Below are 16,401 nucleotides of genomic sequence, written 5' to 3'. Positions count from 1 at the left end.
GGCTTTTGAAAAAACGTTTAGTACTTACACACTGGTTCAATAAAAATAAAATAAAATAAATAAAGTTTTATTTCAGGCAAAAAGTACGTTCGTACACCCATATCAAGATACAATTTAAAAGTTAAGGCGGTTCCCTGAGCCAGAAGGCGAAAAATCTCCTTATATGATCCTGTTTTTCTAAGAGGCGTTGATATTCGTAGACGTGGAAAAAATATATGTAGTTCTTGACTATATTATCTTTAATATCATAGCTTCCGATACACGAATTATGACACTTCGCTCGATACAATTAATTCCCAAAGTAACCTCTAACTCGGACTTTTAATCCAACTTTACTCGGTTATTTATTATGTGAATCTATAAACAAAAAAAGAAGAAAAAACAACCTTAACTTGAATAGTAATTTCATAGCTTTCGAATTTCGATATTGTAAGGTAACGTTTTAAAATGTCCCAGAGCCTAACTAGCGCCACCGGAGAGATTAGGAACTATTATTTAAAGCTGAAAGCGGTCACTTTTGCAACAATTCTGCCATAAGAGATTGGCATCCTTTCTATACCATCCATACTACAAGCGGTTCAATCACCGGGAATGACCGTGATTTTGACACTTATCTCCGGTCAGCATACCTAGATACATAGCTTATCTGATAGTATTTACACTTTTTACTTTCAAATCTCGAATGTATTTTGTAATAAGTTATGAAATTATACGTTATTATAATCAAGTGGCTTAGGAGATTCAGTAGAGTAAGTTTTTTTACTATTATCAAAGAGGATATAATAGGATAGTGGTACTGTCATAGTAAATTTTGTAACCACAGTAAATTCACTGCCATCTATCGACACACTTTAAAACAAAAAATTAAGATTTATATAAATACGATAAAATGTTTTGACAATGCATGTGCTCGAAAAGTGCGTTTCCTACGGAGCCATATCATGCGGAAAGTACTACTTCTCCGCACTAGTGCTTTTTGTTTTCAATTTTTTTTTACAGTACATATGGTGCTACTTTCTCGCACGAGCGAGCAAAGCGAGCGAGTGTATAAAGGAATACGATACACTTTCCGCACTTGTTGCATAAATAGCTATTAAATATGGATAAATGTTTTTTTTGCATTAATTATTTTTATATGATTTTAACCCATGTTCTTTCACTGACATGCGTTAAAATTGTTAAACAACAAACGAAACGCCAACGCCCTCTATACGAGAGTAGGCCAAAGGTAGTGGCGCCATCTGATCGAGAATCAAATTTTCGTGATTTTCGAGGCACGTTTTTTCCTTAGACTGTGTCCATCTATTACGGAGTTATATCTATCTTTGCAATTATCTATTCGATATTGAGAGCAAAACCCTTTGACAGCTTAAGTAAATGGCTCTGCTTTCGCTACTGGTAGCACAGAATAAATAATAGTGCTACCGTACGGATAGTACACTTCGTACAAAACCGAAGTTTGACGATTCAGGGACGAATCATGCTGTTTCTAATGTATGGCACCATCCCTTTCGGCTATTTAGGGTTGTCGAAATTTAACTAATTATCTTATCTGTGGTCGTGCACGCAAAGGGACGTCAAGTCGTGCCAACCCTAGTAATTGCTTGGAGCAATGCTGAGCCGAACGGAACCGAGAATACACGAAAGGAGGAGTGTCCCACTGCTGATAGTGAAGGGGTGTCCCACTGCTGAATTGCTGATAGTGAAGGGGTGTCCTCCGCATACGACACATAATTGTCGAACAATTCGATGGTATAGCCGCCGGTTGCGAAAATTGGCATTCGTTTTTGGCGAGATGCAATTAGGGATGCGACATGCTTGCCGAGTCGATATCGATACAATGAATTATGTACAGTCAAGTGTAAAAATATGGGTGCACACATCATACTTAAAAATATGTCCCATAGCTCTTATGACAGCGAATTAAGAACTATGGGACATATTTTTGAGTAAGTTACATGCAACCATATTTTTGCACTACTGTATGTTATCATTGTTCTATGTTGATTTTCGTCTTTTATCTTGCTGTTTTCACATTTGTACATGATTCGCCATTCGCTATTCGTTTTTGTCTCATTTATAAATAATCACGTGTTTTGTTACCCATTTACTGCAAAATCTAAGAAAAGATTATAAGTTAGCAGTTCTGTTTATGAATATTTTTGTGTCGTGCAGTGTCATGTCGCAACGCGTCAAAACTATTGAGGCGATTTTGATAATTATGTGTCTACCGATGCGTCTTAGCTCGTACATCGCAGGTGCTTTCTTTCGACGGCCCAATGTCACCTTGGTCGGGGTGCAATATAATTTGGTGGCCAACCTCCAACTATACGGTTGGAAACTCCAAAGTCGAACTGGTCGGAAGCCTCGTCGGTATAAATTTTTGAGGGTACAGAAAATACGTCGTTTGGTTACAATTTAAAAGTATTTCACTTTTTAGACAACCAATACGAAACTTTAATATTGATTGAATTTATCGATATCGATATTTTACATCAATAAATCATCGCGCTGCGCGGACGCCACAGTGAACGCAGCGCGCGCGCGCGCGACGCGCGATTTTAGATACGAAAGCGAATCAAAGGTTAGGGTCGCGACTTGAACTATTTACCCGTTACCGGTAATGTTTCTACGAAATTAACGGTACGGTTTTGTCAATAGAAAAAGGCGAAAAATTTTGGCTCGATAGGTTGATTCCATGCAAATTTTTAATTTCCCCCCCTTTTCTACTGATACGAATTAACAGACTTAAAATTGTAAATTTAGAGCGAAACGGTGAACCAGTATTGTTGTATAGTTACATGATGTTGTGTCGAATAAATGTGCCATTTTCAACCAAAACGGTACTTATTGTCACTTGTCAGTAAGGCGCTATTTCCATATAGCTTCAATTAGTCATCAACCTTATCAACAAGCGACAATATGGCACCTTTTGGTTGAAAACGTCTCAAATAGTTTTAAGTCGGATACTTTTTTTTCTCCTTCCGCTGGATGTTTCTTAAAGGAGTTTGGGGTCTCGGTCTATCAAAACTAGATTTGAAGAGCTATCTCTATATACAAAAGCCTACCTGTTAGATAAATTGGATTGGACGCCAATACGTTTATTTCAATAGCTCCGTACCTAGTTTAAAGCTATATGCCACGTCATAACAACTCTCACCCTTAACCATTTCGGAAAAAACGAAAGTTACAATAGATGCCTTCGATTTTTTTATTTTTTTTCATGGTTTATTTCTTTCAGTACATATTTTGGATCGCCAAACAGAATTTTATAAGTAAAGTGATATTTTGACTATTAAAGTGACTTACATTGTGTTGAAACCGATAAAGACTAAAGTGAAAAGTGTCCAGACTTAGTGGGACTATAAATATCTAGACTTTCAGTGCTCAAATAGCAAGTGCAAGTTAAAACATTTTTCTGTACACATCAATTTAGTGCTTTAAAATTAACTAAGTCCTTCCAAATTCCTGTTAGTCGTTTTTCCCTGATCCAATCCCAATCCAGAAGTGTCTTGACTAAAACAGAAATACTAAAAATATTCGATTTGTCTTTCAACAGTACCTATAACAGCCAAATTATTTAATATCTCACTTGAATAGAAATTTCCAACCACCATCAACTCTTTTTGCTTATAATCTTCTAGAATAAAACCACCCAGAAATTGACACAGAAACACAAGTCCCAATCAATTTCACGAGTTTCTAGTGTTTTGTTGTCAACTCCCTCAAAACGGCTGACTATTGTCTCAAACTCGGTATTGACTGTATTACTTAATCCCCCCAAAAAACGTTCCATCCGTCCATTCCTTTGCAAAACTATATATTGGTGCGGTGCTTAGACCCAGCGGCATCCTGTCAAACCCATAAAGACAAAGCTACTGAACTCTTGTTTCTCAACGAACTTATTCCAAACGGACTTGCCTTCGCTACATCATCTTGAAGACACTACAGAAACTACAGAAGTTTTAAGAAGAGAAGAGAGTTTCCACTTTCGACGTCGCACATTCGATGCTCACATATTACGAAGCGTGTGTGGTGCTATTATGTTTTGTGACGAGCGTTCTGGCGGCTATTGGCAATGAGGTAATTATTTTGAGGCAACACATAAAACGTTATTTTAATGCTTTATCATACGTTAGTTACGAGTAGATTTATAATTATGACCAGGCGTATATACCTATAATGGTCTGTTTGAGATTTACGGCAAATAAAAGTCCTAGTTTTTATAATATTTAATATTAAAACTAAGAGTGATTTGTATTTATTACAGCTTTATCTTTTGTCATGTAAATGGCAAAACTACTACTATAACATTTTGACGTGGTATTAACGTCAGAGTTTTACTGTAAGGACATAGCTAAAATCTAATACGTCCTTACTTCATGTATGCCCTTGATTTAAATGAATTTTAAAATAAACCACGATATAGTTTTTATTTATTTATAACAGTAATCACCCAAGGGATGATGTGCAAAGGAATATAGCTGCCGTGTGATAGCACGACAATTGCATTATTTGCTAAAAATAAATTAATATCATAATTATTTAACTTGTAGACAGTTTTTACCGCCAAAGTTGCCTTTAAATCAATAATGTTTCGTATTGTCACGGTAATGACACCCATGGTAATGACATGTTTATCGCAAGGTGTGGTTGTCGCCGTTGCTTCGAGACTCTGAGTGTGGCTCCGGGGCCGCGGGCCGCGCGCGGGTATGCCGCCTCCTACCAGGTATCAACGAAACTAGACAAATATGGAGACAGGACTAGGGTAAAATTACACTTTTTTACCTTACCTTTTGGCATTAGTTTAGCTTAATGTCATACGTTGTTTTGAATGTAGATATACTTAGTATAAAATTTGTTGAAAATGGGGTTCAAACAAAATGAATATCTAATGAGTTTTATTAGACTAAGTGCCAGTTGCACCATCCGCACTTGATAGACTGATCAACGTCAACCGGCGCGCCGCGGCGGTTTACTATGAAACTTTCCATACAATGAAATTTAGCGAACTGTTTAACGATCACAAACAGTTGGTGCAACCGACCCTAAAACTTCTAGAAATTTTCAAGAATTTTTGGTTGGTAATTGACCAAATTTCCGTGATATGTTAGAGGTTGGGCCCATTTTTAAAATAATTATTCACTTTAATAAATCAATTTTCATGATTATCAGTCCTTGTTTATTACAAGAACTTTGCATAGTATACCAAAAAATAGAGTATGGTAATTATTAATAATAAAACCATTATTATAACATTTATTGATCAAAAATGTAAAATTATAAAATAAAAACAGAAATGAGCAACGACAAGAAAACGACGCTAGTACAGGTTAGAGGTAGACGGGTTGGGTAGGGCTGCACCGTCATTGTCATTAATAATTGTTAAGTATGTAGCTATCAAAACATGTAAAGTCGTCGCTAAAAACAAAATACTTCTACTTTTATTGTTATTTAATCATCATCTTCCTCGCGTTGTCCCGGCATTGTACCACGGCTCATGGGAGCCTGGGGTCCGCTTGGCAACTAATCCCAACAATTGGCGTAGGCACTAGTTACTGTTATTTTTATTGTTAGTTAGTAGTTTTTATTGTTATTTAATATAAGTATATAACCTAATCGCACATACGTTACCCAACATAGAACCTGCGCGGGTTAGCGCGCGCGTCGTGCTGCGTTCGCGCAGGCGCCCGGTAATGACCACCACGGTAATGACGCAGTAACACGTTGCTTTTGTGGCATGGTGATGACACCGAACTAATTTACTTAGACTATTGAACTGTTTTCGTGAATATTTGAGGTGTTAGGTAAAAAATGTTTCACGGTTGAAGTTGTACGTATACAAGTTTTTTTTTCTTCTTGTCTTGTCAATAAACAATATTGTAGAATTGTTATTATTTATTCATTTGTTCCTGGCATGTAAAACCCCCGTTTGATTCAGGTGAGCTTGTGTCGTGTTTAGTATTTAGCTTTTTAGTTAATTTAGGTTTTCGCATGTTGTGAACACATTTAATTTAGTCTTGTTTTATTAGATATTTTATAGGTTAATGAATTTTGCGTTTTTCTCAAGTTTAGTTGACTGCAGGGAATGCAAACCGGTCTTTATGGAATTTCGGTTAACAACCGGTTATTATCCGGTTTTCCCACACAATTAAAAACCGGTTTGCATTCCCTTGTTGACTGTGCAGTCGATGCAATAATATTTTTAACAAGTTCTCAAGAACATTAATATCTGTTTTTTAGATATTTTTGAAATTTTTCTGTCAAATATTATTTTGTGCACAGTCAACGTGAAATATATGATTACACTTTTCGGTCCTTTTTTTAAAGTTGCGCACAATATTTTTTCAGATTGAGAATTTCTAGAGTTAGACCACGCTAAGTTGGCAGTGATTTTGATAGCCCAGCCTGTGCAAGTGTTATTTTAATGTCATAATTTCATAGAAGTCCGACGTTTCAAATAACACTTGCACAGTCTGGCCTAACAACATCGCTGCCAACTTAGCTTCGTCTTACTCCACGAGCTCTTTCGATACTAATAGATGAAAAGTGTCCCAAGCGTTTTTTCCATTCCGTTACCATACTTTGTATGACGGTAACGGAATTAATGTAATGAAGAATGTTTGAAATTTTTTGGAACACTTTCTTCGTCTATTACGATCGTGATTCTGAGTAGAAATAACATAAAAAATCTTTAACAAGTTTTAGGAAACAAATCAAATTATTTTATTAAAGCGTGACCAGTAATATATGATCATTGTCAAGAGGGCGCTGTTATTTTCATGTATATAGAAATTAGTTCCAGTGAAATTCCGCAACATGGCGCGTGATCATATATTCCTGGTCAGGCTTTAAATAATGTTTTTTTTTTTTAATACAGTTGCTCAAAAAGTGCTACTTTACGTAGCTGTTTAGCGTGCGGAAAGTTGGTTTTCGCGAACTAGTGCTTTTTAATTTTCCAATTTTTTTAAATTTATTCTTGTTCCAATTCATGACTACTTATTGATGAGTGTTAATATTAGTTTCCTTTAAACGTCGTAATCAACATAAAAACCTACTGGTTATGTAGGAATACGAAAAATATACATATTTCATATTTTATTACTTACCTCTTCATCATTATAACACGTGTATTTTTCTATATATTGAATATTGAAAAACCGTTCTTAATAAGTTGTCTGAATGGAACGGAACGACTTTCAAAGAAGAGGCGTTTTTTCTTTCTGCTTTAAGTTTCCAAAGCCAACATTCGACATTGTTTTTTATAAATGTACGATACACAAATAATCGTAATTAACGATATTTGGGTAATAATAGTACAGTGTTTTATATTTACAGTGAAATTCCGCAACATGGCGCGTGATCATATATTCCTGGTCAGGGTTTAAATATTTTTTTTTCCTTAATATATGCCATCTACTACAGTTTATAATAAAAATTCTTAGTTTAAAAAAGTTGTGTGTACAACTTAAAAAATGGCCCAAATGCGTAACTTTGACCGTAGTGATTTTAGTGGGATCACTTCGTTCTTGGAAATCGGTTAAATGTGACGTTCTACGAGTATAGGTACCTAATACCGCTTACGCTCTTATTAACGACGCTCCAATACTAATGTATGCGACGTAAGCGCCAACCGCCAAAAGGTACCTTTACCCGTGGAACGTCACAATTTTTTTTAATTAAAATTGTTGATTGTGTTTTGGATTGGTATAGGAGTTAGCGGGCGGGAAGAGCGCGGCCAGCGGGCTGCGGCGCAGCACCGAGAGGGAGCGAGACACCATCAGTGAAACCCGCGAAAAGTCGCAGGTTAGCGGTAAGTGCGAAAGAGATAAAAATATTAATATTATTAATCCTGTCTTTGTAAGAGTATACACGGTGGCTAGAAAATAAGTGCATTCCCGTTGCCAGGGAGGTGTTGGGATTATACTGAGCAACTTTTACTATGGGACCAACCACGAGATCGCAAAAAAAATTTGGCTGTCATACATTTTGGCTGGTCCATTTTCTATGGGAGGGTAAATTTATTTTTCGCGATTTCGCAGTTGGTCCCATAGTAAAAGTTGCTCAGTATAATCCCAAAACCTCCCTGGCAACGGGAATGCACTTACTTTTTAGTCACCGTGTAGAATGTATTTAATTTGCTGGTCTTTTTTTAACCAGATTAAAAATATTACCTAACGGTGCCAATGCGAAGCAGTACAAAATTGTATAGATATTAGTTGCCAGTCTTCCTGTAAGTTACGGATCTTTGTAAAAATACAAAAAGATGTGACATTCTCAAACAAAAGGGTACTTATTGTCGGCTGTCAACAAGGCGCTATTTCCATATAGCTTCAATTTGAAATAAACCTTTGTTATCGACTAGCGACAATGTGGTACCTTTTGGTTGAAAACGTCACAGATTATGATCAAGTTAGATGTCCATTACTGGGGCACATGTACCCAATATTTTTCGCACGTGTATCGAAATAACTATTAATCTCCTCGTGTTTCAGGTCTAAATGGACTCCGCAACATTGGCAATACCTGCTTCATGAACAGCGTGATCCAATGTCTGTCCAACACCAAGCCCCTGCTGGAGTATTTAGATCAGGAACAGTATACATCGGACATCAACACCACTCTCTCCTGTATGAAGGGCGCGCTCATAAAAGGTAAGTACCATTACTGGGCGAGATGGACTGTCCAGCGTGGCCCAATGTCTGTCCAACACCAAGCCCCTGCTGGAGTATTTAGACTATATAAGAACAGTATACATCGGACATAAACACCACTCTCTCCTGCATGAAGGGCGCGCTAATAAAAGGTTAGTACCATTACTGGGCTAGCTGGACTGTCCAGCGTCATCCAATGCCTGTCCTGAAGTATTTAGACCAGGAACAGTATACATCGGACATCAATCCTGCATGAAGGGCGCGCTCATCAAAGGTAAGTACCATTACTGGGCCAGATGGATTGTCCAGCATGGTCCAATGGCTGTCCAACACCAAGCCCCTGCTGGAGTATTTAGACCAGGAACAGTATACATCGGACATTAACACCACTCTCTCCTGTAGGAAGGGCGCGCTCATAAAAGGTACCATTACTGGGCGAGATGGACTGTCCAGCGTCATCCAATGCCTGTCCAACACCAAGCCCATGCTGGAGTACCTGATTAGATTACTAGAGTCAGACCATTCTAAGTTGGCAGCGATTCTGATAGCGCAGACTCCGCAAGTGTTATTTTAAACGTCAAACTTCTATGAAATTATGACGTTTGGGCTATCAAAATCGCTGCCAACTTAGCTTGGTCTAACTTTACCAAATTGCGTCATTAACATAGCAGGGGCCCGTTCATCAAACGCTTGTAGTTTGTAATACAAGTGGAAGTCCCTTTCTAACAAAAGCTGTCAAAAAGGGACTTCCAATTGTATTACAAGCTACATGCTTTTGATAAATGGTCCCCCCAGGTCTCATTTCCATCCATTTTTTTGGCGCCCTTGGTCATAATACTTAACTTCCGTTCAATAGATGGCGCTAAATATTGGAGGACGCTATTTTGTATAGACACTATCAGTTTTCAGAGTCTGAGGCCCGTTCGGCTACCTAATCTCATGAAATTGTGTATTAATGAATATTTATTGATGGCACGTGGGCGGAGGTCGAAGGGATCTTCAGGAGGGAAACCAGCGTGTTTCTCTTATGGCGTATATTCGGAAAGTGAACGAGTACATATTTCTTATATCTATTCAACCTATGACTATTGATTACGGCGCCACCTATGGACTTTCTCGTGAACTACATACCCTGGTGGGTGCGTAAAGTAGGTAAGCCATCGAGGGTTCGATAGAGAATAGAGGGTGTCCCATAGATGGCGCTGTTAACGCAAGTTAACATTTATTTTTAATTCCAGCGTTCGCATCCATGATCAAAGAGTTGTGGGAGCCGGGAGAGCGCGACGCGGTGGTGAACACCACCTCCTTCAAGTCGCAGGTGCAGAGGTTCGCGCCCAGGTTCATGGGCTACAGCCAGCAAGATGCACAGGTCAGTTTATCCTCCGTTATTGTTTCCAGAGACGTTTTAGATTAGGCAGACACAATTTACGTACATTTCTACCTAAACTCTTACCCGTTACTCTTACTCGTTTCCTAAAATCTTATAGGAATGACGGCAAATGCTGGGCCATATGGCCTTGCCACTTTAAACGTACAGTCGCCATCAGATATATCGGAGCGGCCGTGGTGCTCAAAAATATCTGAACAAGCGCTCTAACGCCTTGACAATAGAGGCTTGTTCAGATATTTGTGAGCGCCTTGGCCGCTTCGATATATCTGATGGCGACTGTACAATTCAATTCAATTTATTTATTTATTAGACAACACTGGCCCATAATGGTTAGTAACAATTAAGATTAAAAACTTAGTGTTAGTGGAACAAAAAAACAGAAAGCGACAAAACAAAAACAGAGAGCAATAACATTCTGATTCTAACAACTATCACCTAATAGCGGTTATGACACACTCAAAATGCCGCATTATAGGTGAGTCGTATCGGCCCGCAACAGTAGCCAGGATGGGATGGGATGGCAGTACAATGCTATTTGATATTTGCTAGCCGCTTTTCGGTGAGTGAAAACACCATGAGGTAATCGGATCTAATCTAAACAAGACCTAGGGGTTGGATGAAAGTTGGAGAAGGTAGTCTTTAAACAATGGGTCCCATACAGATACAGACTGATACTATTCATAAAAAAACCGGCCAAGTGCGAGTCGGACTCGTGCACCGAGGGTTCCGTACTTTTTAGTATTTGTTGTTATAGCGGCAACACAAAAACATCGTCTGTGAAAATTTCAACTGCCTAGCTATCACGGTTCATGAGATACAGCCTGGTGACAGACAGACGGACAGCGGAGTCTTAGTAATAGGGTCCCGTTTTACCCTTTGGGTACGGAACTCTAAAAATATTTTTTAATAAGCAGAAACGTATGCGAACAATGCTATTAAGCTTCGAATAAATTTAAAAGTGGAAAAATTACTGCCTTGGGTGAGACCTGAACTCACGGCCTCCGTATCGATACTCCAGCGCTCTGCCAACTGAGCCACCAAGACCTCATTCGTAGCCAGCGAATCTTTATAGCAATATTCAAAGTCAAAGTGAAAATATTCTTTATTCGAATAGGCCTAGCAACAAGCACTTTTAAATTGTCAAGTTTTACAAATATTACCCTAATCTAAATATCAGAGCAATTTATTGATGCAGTTATTATTGTTCTTAAAAACATTGAATTATTATATATATGTCAAACTTAATAATAAGAATTTCACAAAAGGATCGAAAATTGTATAAAAAATACTAGTCTAGAAACTTTCTAGAATAAAAATCTAAATGTCAAAAAATACGGAATACCTAATATAGGTATTCATTGAATTATCAATTTCATCATTATTAACATAATGATAAATAATTATTTTCAATCACAATCCCACGGTGTTTCATCATTCATGTAGTCTTGTGTGCTATAATAGGCTTTAGAGATAAGTTTACGTTTTACATATTTTTTTAAATTTATTAACAGATAATTGAGTGATGATATTTATTTATAAAATCTTACAAAATTACCCATGAATGATTTATTCACAGGAATTGAAAGGATTGTTTGATATTTGCAGGAGTTCCTCCGCTACCTGCTGGAGGGTCTGCACGAGGACGTGAACCGCGTGACCGTCAAGCCGAAGCCGATCCTCACGGAGATCGACGACAGCCTCAGGTAATATGGACATATGTTGATATTTGTTAAACCATAATTAAACATCTTCCCTGCACTGTCCCGCGAATTGGTGTTATGTATCTAGTTTTCATGAAAGGGGTCATCCATTAATGAGGGCTAACGCGTATGAATTCGCCGCTAGGGGCGCTAGTGTAGATGGTGGTCTTTTCCATAGTTCGAAATGTCAAATGTCACTTGTCACTTCAATGACTGACAGCTGTTCTTTAGTCTTTTGCATGGAGACTATATAAAGGAGCCAGATCTCTATGTATGAAAAGTGACCATCAAAAAACAGTAATTAGACGGCGCCACCATACACCGAAATACTACCAAATACAACCTACGTAATTTGGTCGGGTTATTTGTTGCCTTATATGGCTTATGTCCCAGAGCCTAACTAGCGCCACCGGAGAGATTAGGAACTATTATTTAAAGCTGACAGCGGTCACTTTTGCAACAATTCTGCCATAAGAGATGTGCATCCTTTCTATACCATCCATAGTCTTTTGGACCACCATCAACAGAGGCGCCAACTGGTGAGCAAAAAAACGATAGCCCTCATTGAAGGCATGTTTACAAAAACAACATAACTAACACTTTTTGCGGATTTGAGTTTTTGGTATCATAGCATTCGTCTAAGCAGGATCTACACGTAGAGCAAAAGATAGTGTCCCAAAAAGACCTCAATTGTCCAAAATCAGTCCCCAAAAAAATAAATCCACTAGTTAAGTAAGATAAATCTGTACCTCTCTCATAGAATACAAAACATAATTTCTATAGAAACTTGTTTTATTTTCTTTAAAAAAAGAACATAACTAACAAAATTTTACAAAAACAGCATAAGTGACGAACTAATTTTTAAATTTTTTTCCAAAAATACTGATCTTTGAAATATGTAATCGTATATTTCGGAACTATTAGCCACTTATTAAAATCACCTATACAATGTTTATGTCCAATAACTAATATATAAGAAGACATTTTTTTTTTTTCGTTTCCTGTAAATTCATGTCTAGTGTAGTTATGTTGTTTTTGTAAACATGCCTTCAATTGCATCACACGTTTAGGGGGAGGGAGGGGGTTACGAAAATGTGACATGTTGTGACAAGGGGGAGGGGGAAGTCACAAACTTTGTGGCGTCACTTTAACTTCATCAGTAACCGTTTTTTTTATTAGTTGTAAAGTTAAATTACGAGTTATTGGAACGATAATAGTTATTAATCGTCGAATACTTTCCTAATCGATTTTGTGTTATAAAATTACTAATACTAGTTTGTCAAATAGTCTATATTATATTTGTCTATATTAGTTTGTCAAAGGACTGTCTCATTTCAAACATAGACAGAGATAAATGAGATAATTATACTATCTTTGTTTTACACTAGTACTAGTACCCAAAAAAAAGGATGGGTATAGTTTTTTTGGTTCTTATTTACTGCCAATTTGGTTTGACCAACTATATTTCTTACCTAATTCGAATTGCCGATTTCGTTGAAAACTAAATTGCCAAAAATGTGACGTCCCACCAGGGAGGGGTTTGCCAAATGTGACCAAGTGTGACAAGTAGGGGTCAAAAAGCCTAGAATTTCGTGTGACGTAATTAATGGATGACCCCAAAGCCACTTCAATCTGACCTTTCAACGTAGAGAAACACTTACTGGGATTATTGGTAAACACAAATTAATGTAGACTAAAAACCCCTTTTATAACCTTTTAACTTGAAATGTTTGTAGGTAAGTAACAATTTAGTATACACTTCAAAATTTACAAAATTAAGTTGAAAATTTATCAGATTTATCAGGTTTGATTGAAGATTGAAGGCAAATTTATTATGTATTTTATAATGAAATAAAGATATCTTATCTTAGATGATGGAGATAGAAGGTAGCCATAAGAACTTTGTAACAAAACTACAAAATATTGATTTAAACTTTCACGATTTTTACTCATTATTATTCACAACGACGGGACTTAATCGCGTAACATAAGTTTTAAATTTACCTCCGACGTTTCGAGGAGGGTTAGGAGGAGGAGGAGGGCTAGAAGATGTTCATGTTAACTTTAGCCAGTCTTCTCCGAGACTACGGGGACAACGCCGTCTTCGAAACGGCGGAGGTAAATTTAAAACTTATGTTACGCGATTAAGTCCCGTCGTTGTGAGTAAAACTACAAAATCTTGCTGAGTTTGGGTCTGTTAGAAATGTTAGAATCGTCTCGTTTAGTAGATGACTTGAAAGAAATAAAAGTTGGTGATAAAAGACTGTATTATAACTTTTTTTTCGTTAATAAATATTGTTATTAATTTATTTACATATAGCGATTCAGCCAAAGCTCTTGAGGCGTGGCAACGCTACTTGCGTATGGAGGACAGCCGCGTCGGCGACATCTTCGTCGGTCAGCTCAAGTCCACGCTCCGCTGCACGCATTGCAAAGCTGACTCCGTCACTTTCGACCCATTCTGGGACCTTAGGTGAGTAGACCCAGTTATGTACATATTGGACATGGTGTACATATATCTTCGTCGGCCAACTCAAGTCCACGCTCCGCTGCACGCATTGCAAAGCTGACTCCGTCACTTTCGACCCATTCTGGGACCTTAGGTGAGTAGACCCAGTTATGTACATATTGGACATGGTGTACATATATCTTCGTCGGCCAACTCAAGTCCACGCTCCGCTGCACGCATTGCAAAGCTGACTCCGTCACTTTCGACCCATTCTGGGACCTTAGGTGAGTAGACCCAGTTATGTACATATTGGACATGGTGTACATATATCTTCGTCGGCCAACTCAAGTCCACGCTCCGCTGCACGCATTGCAAAGCTGACTCCGTCACTTTCGACCCATTCTGGGACCTTAGGTGAGTAGACCCAGTTATGTACATATTGGACATGGTGTACATATATCTTCGTCGGCCAACTCAAGTCCACGCTCCGCTGCACGCATTGCAAAGCTGACTCCGTCACTTTCGACCCATTCTGGGACCTTAGGTGAGTAGACCCAGTTATGTACATATTGGACATGGTGTACATATATCTTCGTCGGCCAACTCAAGTCCACGCTCCGCTGCACGCATTGCAAAGCTGACTCCGTCACTTTCGACCCATTCTGGGACCTTAGGTGAGTAGACCCAGTTATGTACATATTGGACATGGTGTACATATATCTTCGTCGGCCAACTCAAGTCCACGCTCCGCTGCACGCATTGCAAAGCTGACTCCGTCACTTTCGACCCATTCTGGGACCTTAGGTGAGTAGACCCAGTTATGTACATATTGGACATGGTGTACATATATCTTCGTCGGCCAACTCAAGTCCACGCTCCGCTGCACGCATTGCAAAGCTGACTCCGTCACTTTCGACCCATTCTGGGACCTTAGGTGAGTAGACCCAGTTATATACTCACATACGGTACCGAGGTGTGTGCCCGTGCGGCCGATACTCTGCGTGTATTTAGAATGCAAAAGAAAGCATTACGTGCCATTGCTAAAGTTCCGACCGACGCCTCATGCAGGAACCTCTTCAAAGATCTAGGGGTCATTGCCGGGCGAGCTCGTGTACCAGGTGGTCTTCACTCACCTGAATTTACATTTGTTCCAAAAATGCGTCACGAATGAGAATCACGCGCTCTGTAGCAACAAATTTAATTACCGACTTGTCACTCCTAAACACAAGCTTTCAAAGTCAGAGCGTTCTCCTTATATTATGGGTTATGAGCCCGTCCGTGTATAACAGACTACCCGCAGCGGTCAGAGATGCAGCATCCACCGATATTTTTAAATGTAGACTGCGAAAGTGGCTTATAAATTTAGCTTTGTACAGCGTCAAGGAGTTTTTTAAACTACCGTACACATAAATTACCAACGTGTACTCACACGCTGTTTTAACTCATAATGTAACGATCGCATTGTAATATTTGTAATGAATAATGAATATGAAGAATAATCTATATGAATAATCTATATGTTTTTTATCGCGTATATATATATATCTTTACTTGAAAAATAATTATAGTGTATAACTAGCCTTATGAACCGATTTTGCATGTACAACCAGCCTTAAAGTTTGTAGTCTATGATTGTTCATTATTTTAGTATGTGGGTATTTTTGCATTTTGTAATTTTTCCTCAGTCACCCGTTGACCACGAACGCTGTAAAGAGTTCGAAACGTCGGGATGTATTATAAATTCAATATACGCGATATAATCCGTTTTCATAGTTTTATTTCATGAGTAACTATCGCGGTAACCGAAGACAATATTTCTATATGAATAAGTTAGTTTGATATATTGGTTTACTATTGTACCTATTGTATTATGACCATTTTGACTATATATGTAACCTTGGCGTTATAAATAAAGTTTTGTATTTGAATTTGTATGGACACGGTCTACTGGAAATAGTCACTATACCTATGTGATCTGACACTCATAATCTACAGACATTTTGGTCCAATTTTGTAAAACGGACTCCGTAACGTTTGACACATTCTATGAAATTAGGTAAAAAACATTTGAAAAAGCATGTGAAACTGAAATTTTCGTTTCCAATCTTATAATAAAGAGACACGTTAAATCTGTTTGTGAAATAAACTATTCTATTCTATTCTACGTAAAGAGATACATAAACGCATTGTTTCACCGAGAAAATCGCA

General features: G+C 38.0%; 1 protein-coding gene across 1 annotated transcript in view; it reads left to right on the top strand.

Annotated features, from left to right (window-relative positions):
* The window catches only part of LOC134753599 (uncharacterized), a 45,131-nt gene that overhangs the window by 19,779 nt on the left and 8,951 nt on the right, over positions 1 to 16,401 (top strand). Inside the window, exons 4-8 of the mRNA XM_063689523.1 lie at positions 7,714 to 7,813; positions 8,496 to 8,654; positions 9,893 to 10,023; positions 11,650 to 11,747; positions 14,065 to 14,217. Coding sequence (XP_063545593.1) covers positions 7,714 to 7,813; positions 8,496 to 8,654; positions 9,893 to 10,023; positions 11,650 to 11,747; positions 14,065 to 14,217 — 641 coding nt within the window. The remainder of the gene's footprint in view (positions 1 to 7,713; positions 7,814 to 8,495; positions 8,655 to 9,892; positions 10,024 to 11,649; positions 11,748 to 14,064; positions 14,218 to 16,401) is intronic.

Source organism: Cydia strobilella, chromosome 27 (assembly GCF_947568885.1).
Source record: "Cydia strobilella chromosome 27, ilCydStro3.1, whole genome shotgun sequence".
Lineage (NCBI taxonomy): Eukaryota > Metazoa > Arthropoda > Insecta > Lepidoptera > Tortricidae > Cydia > Cydia strobilella.
This window is presented reverse-complemented; position numbering and strand designations above follow the sequence as displayed.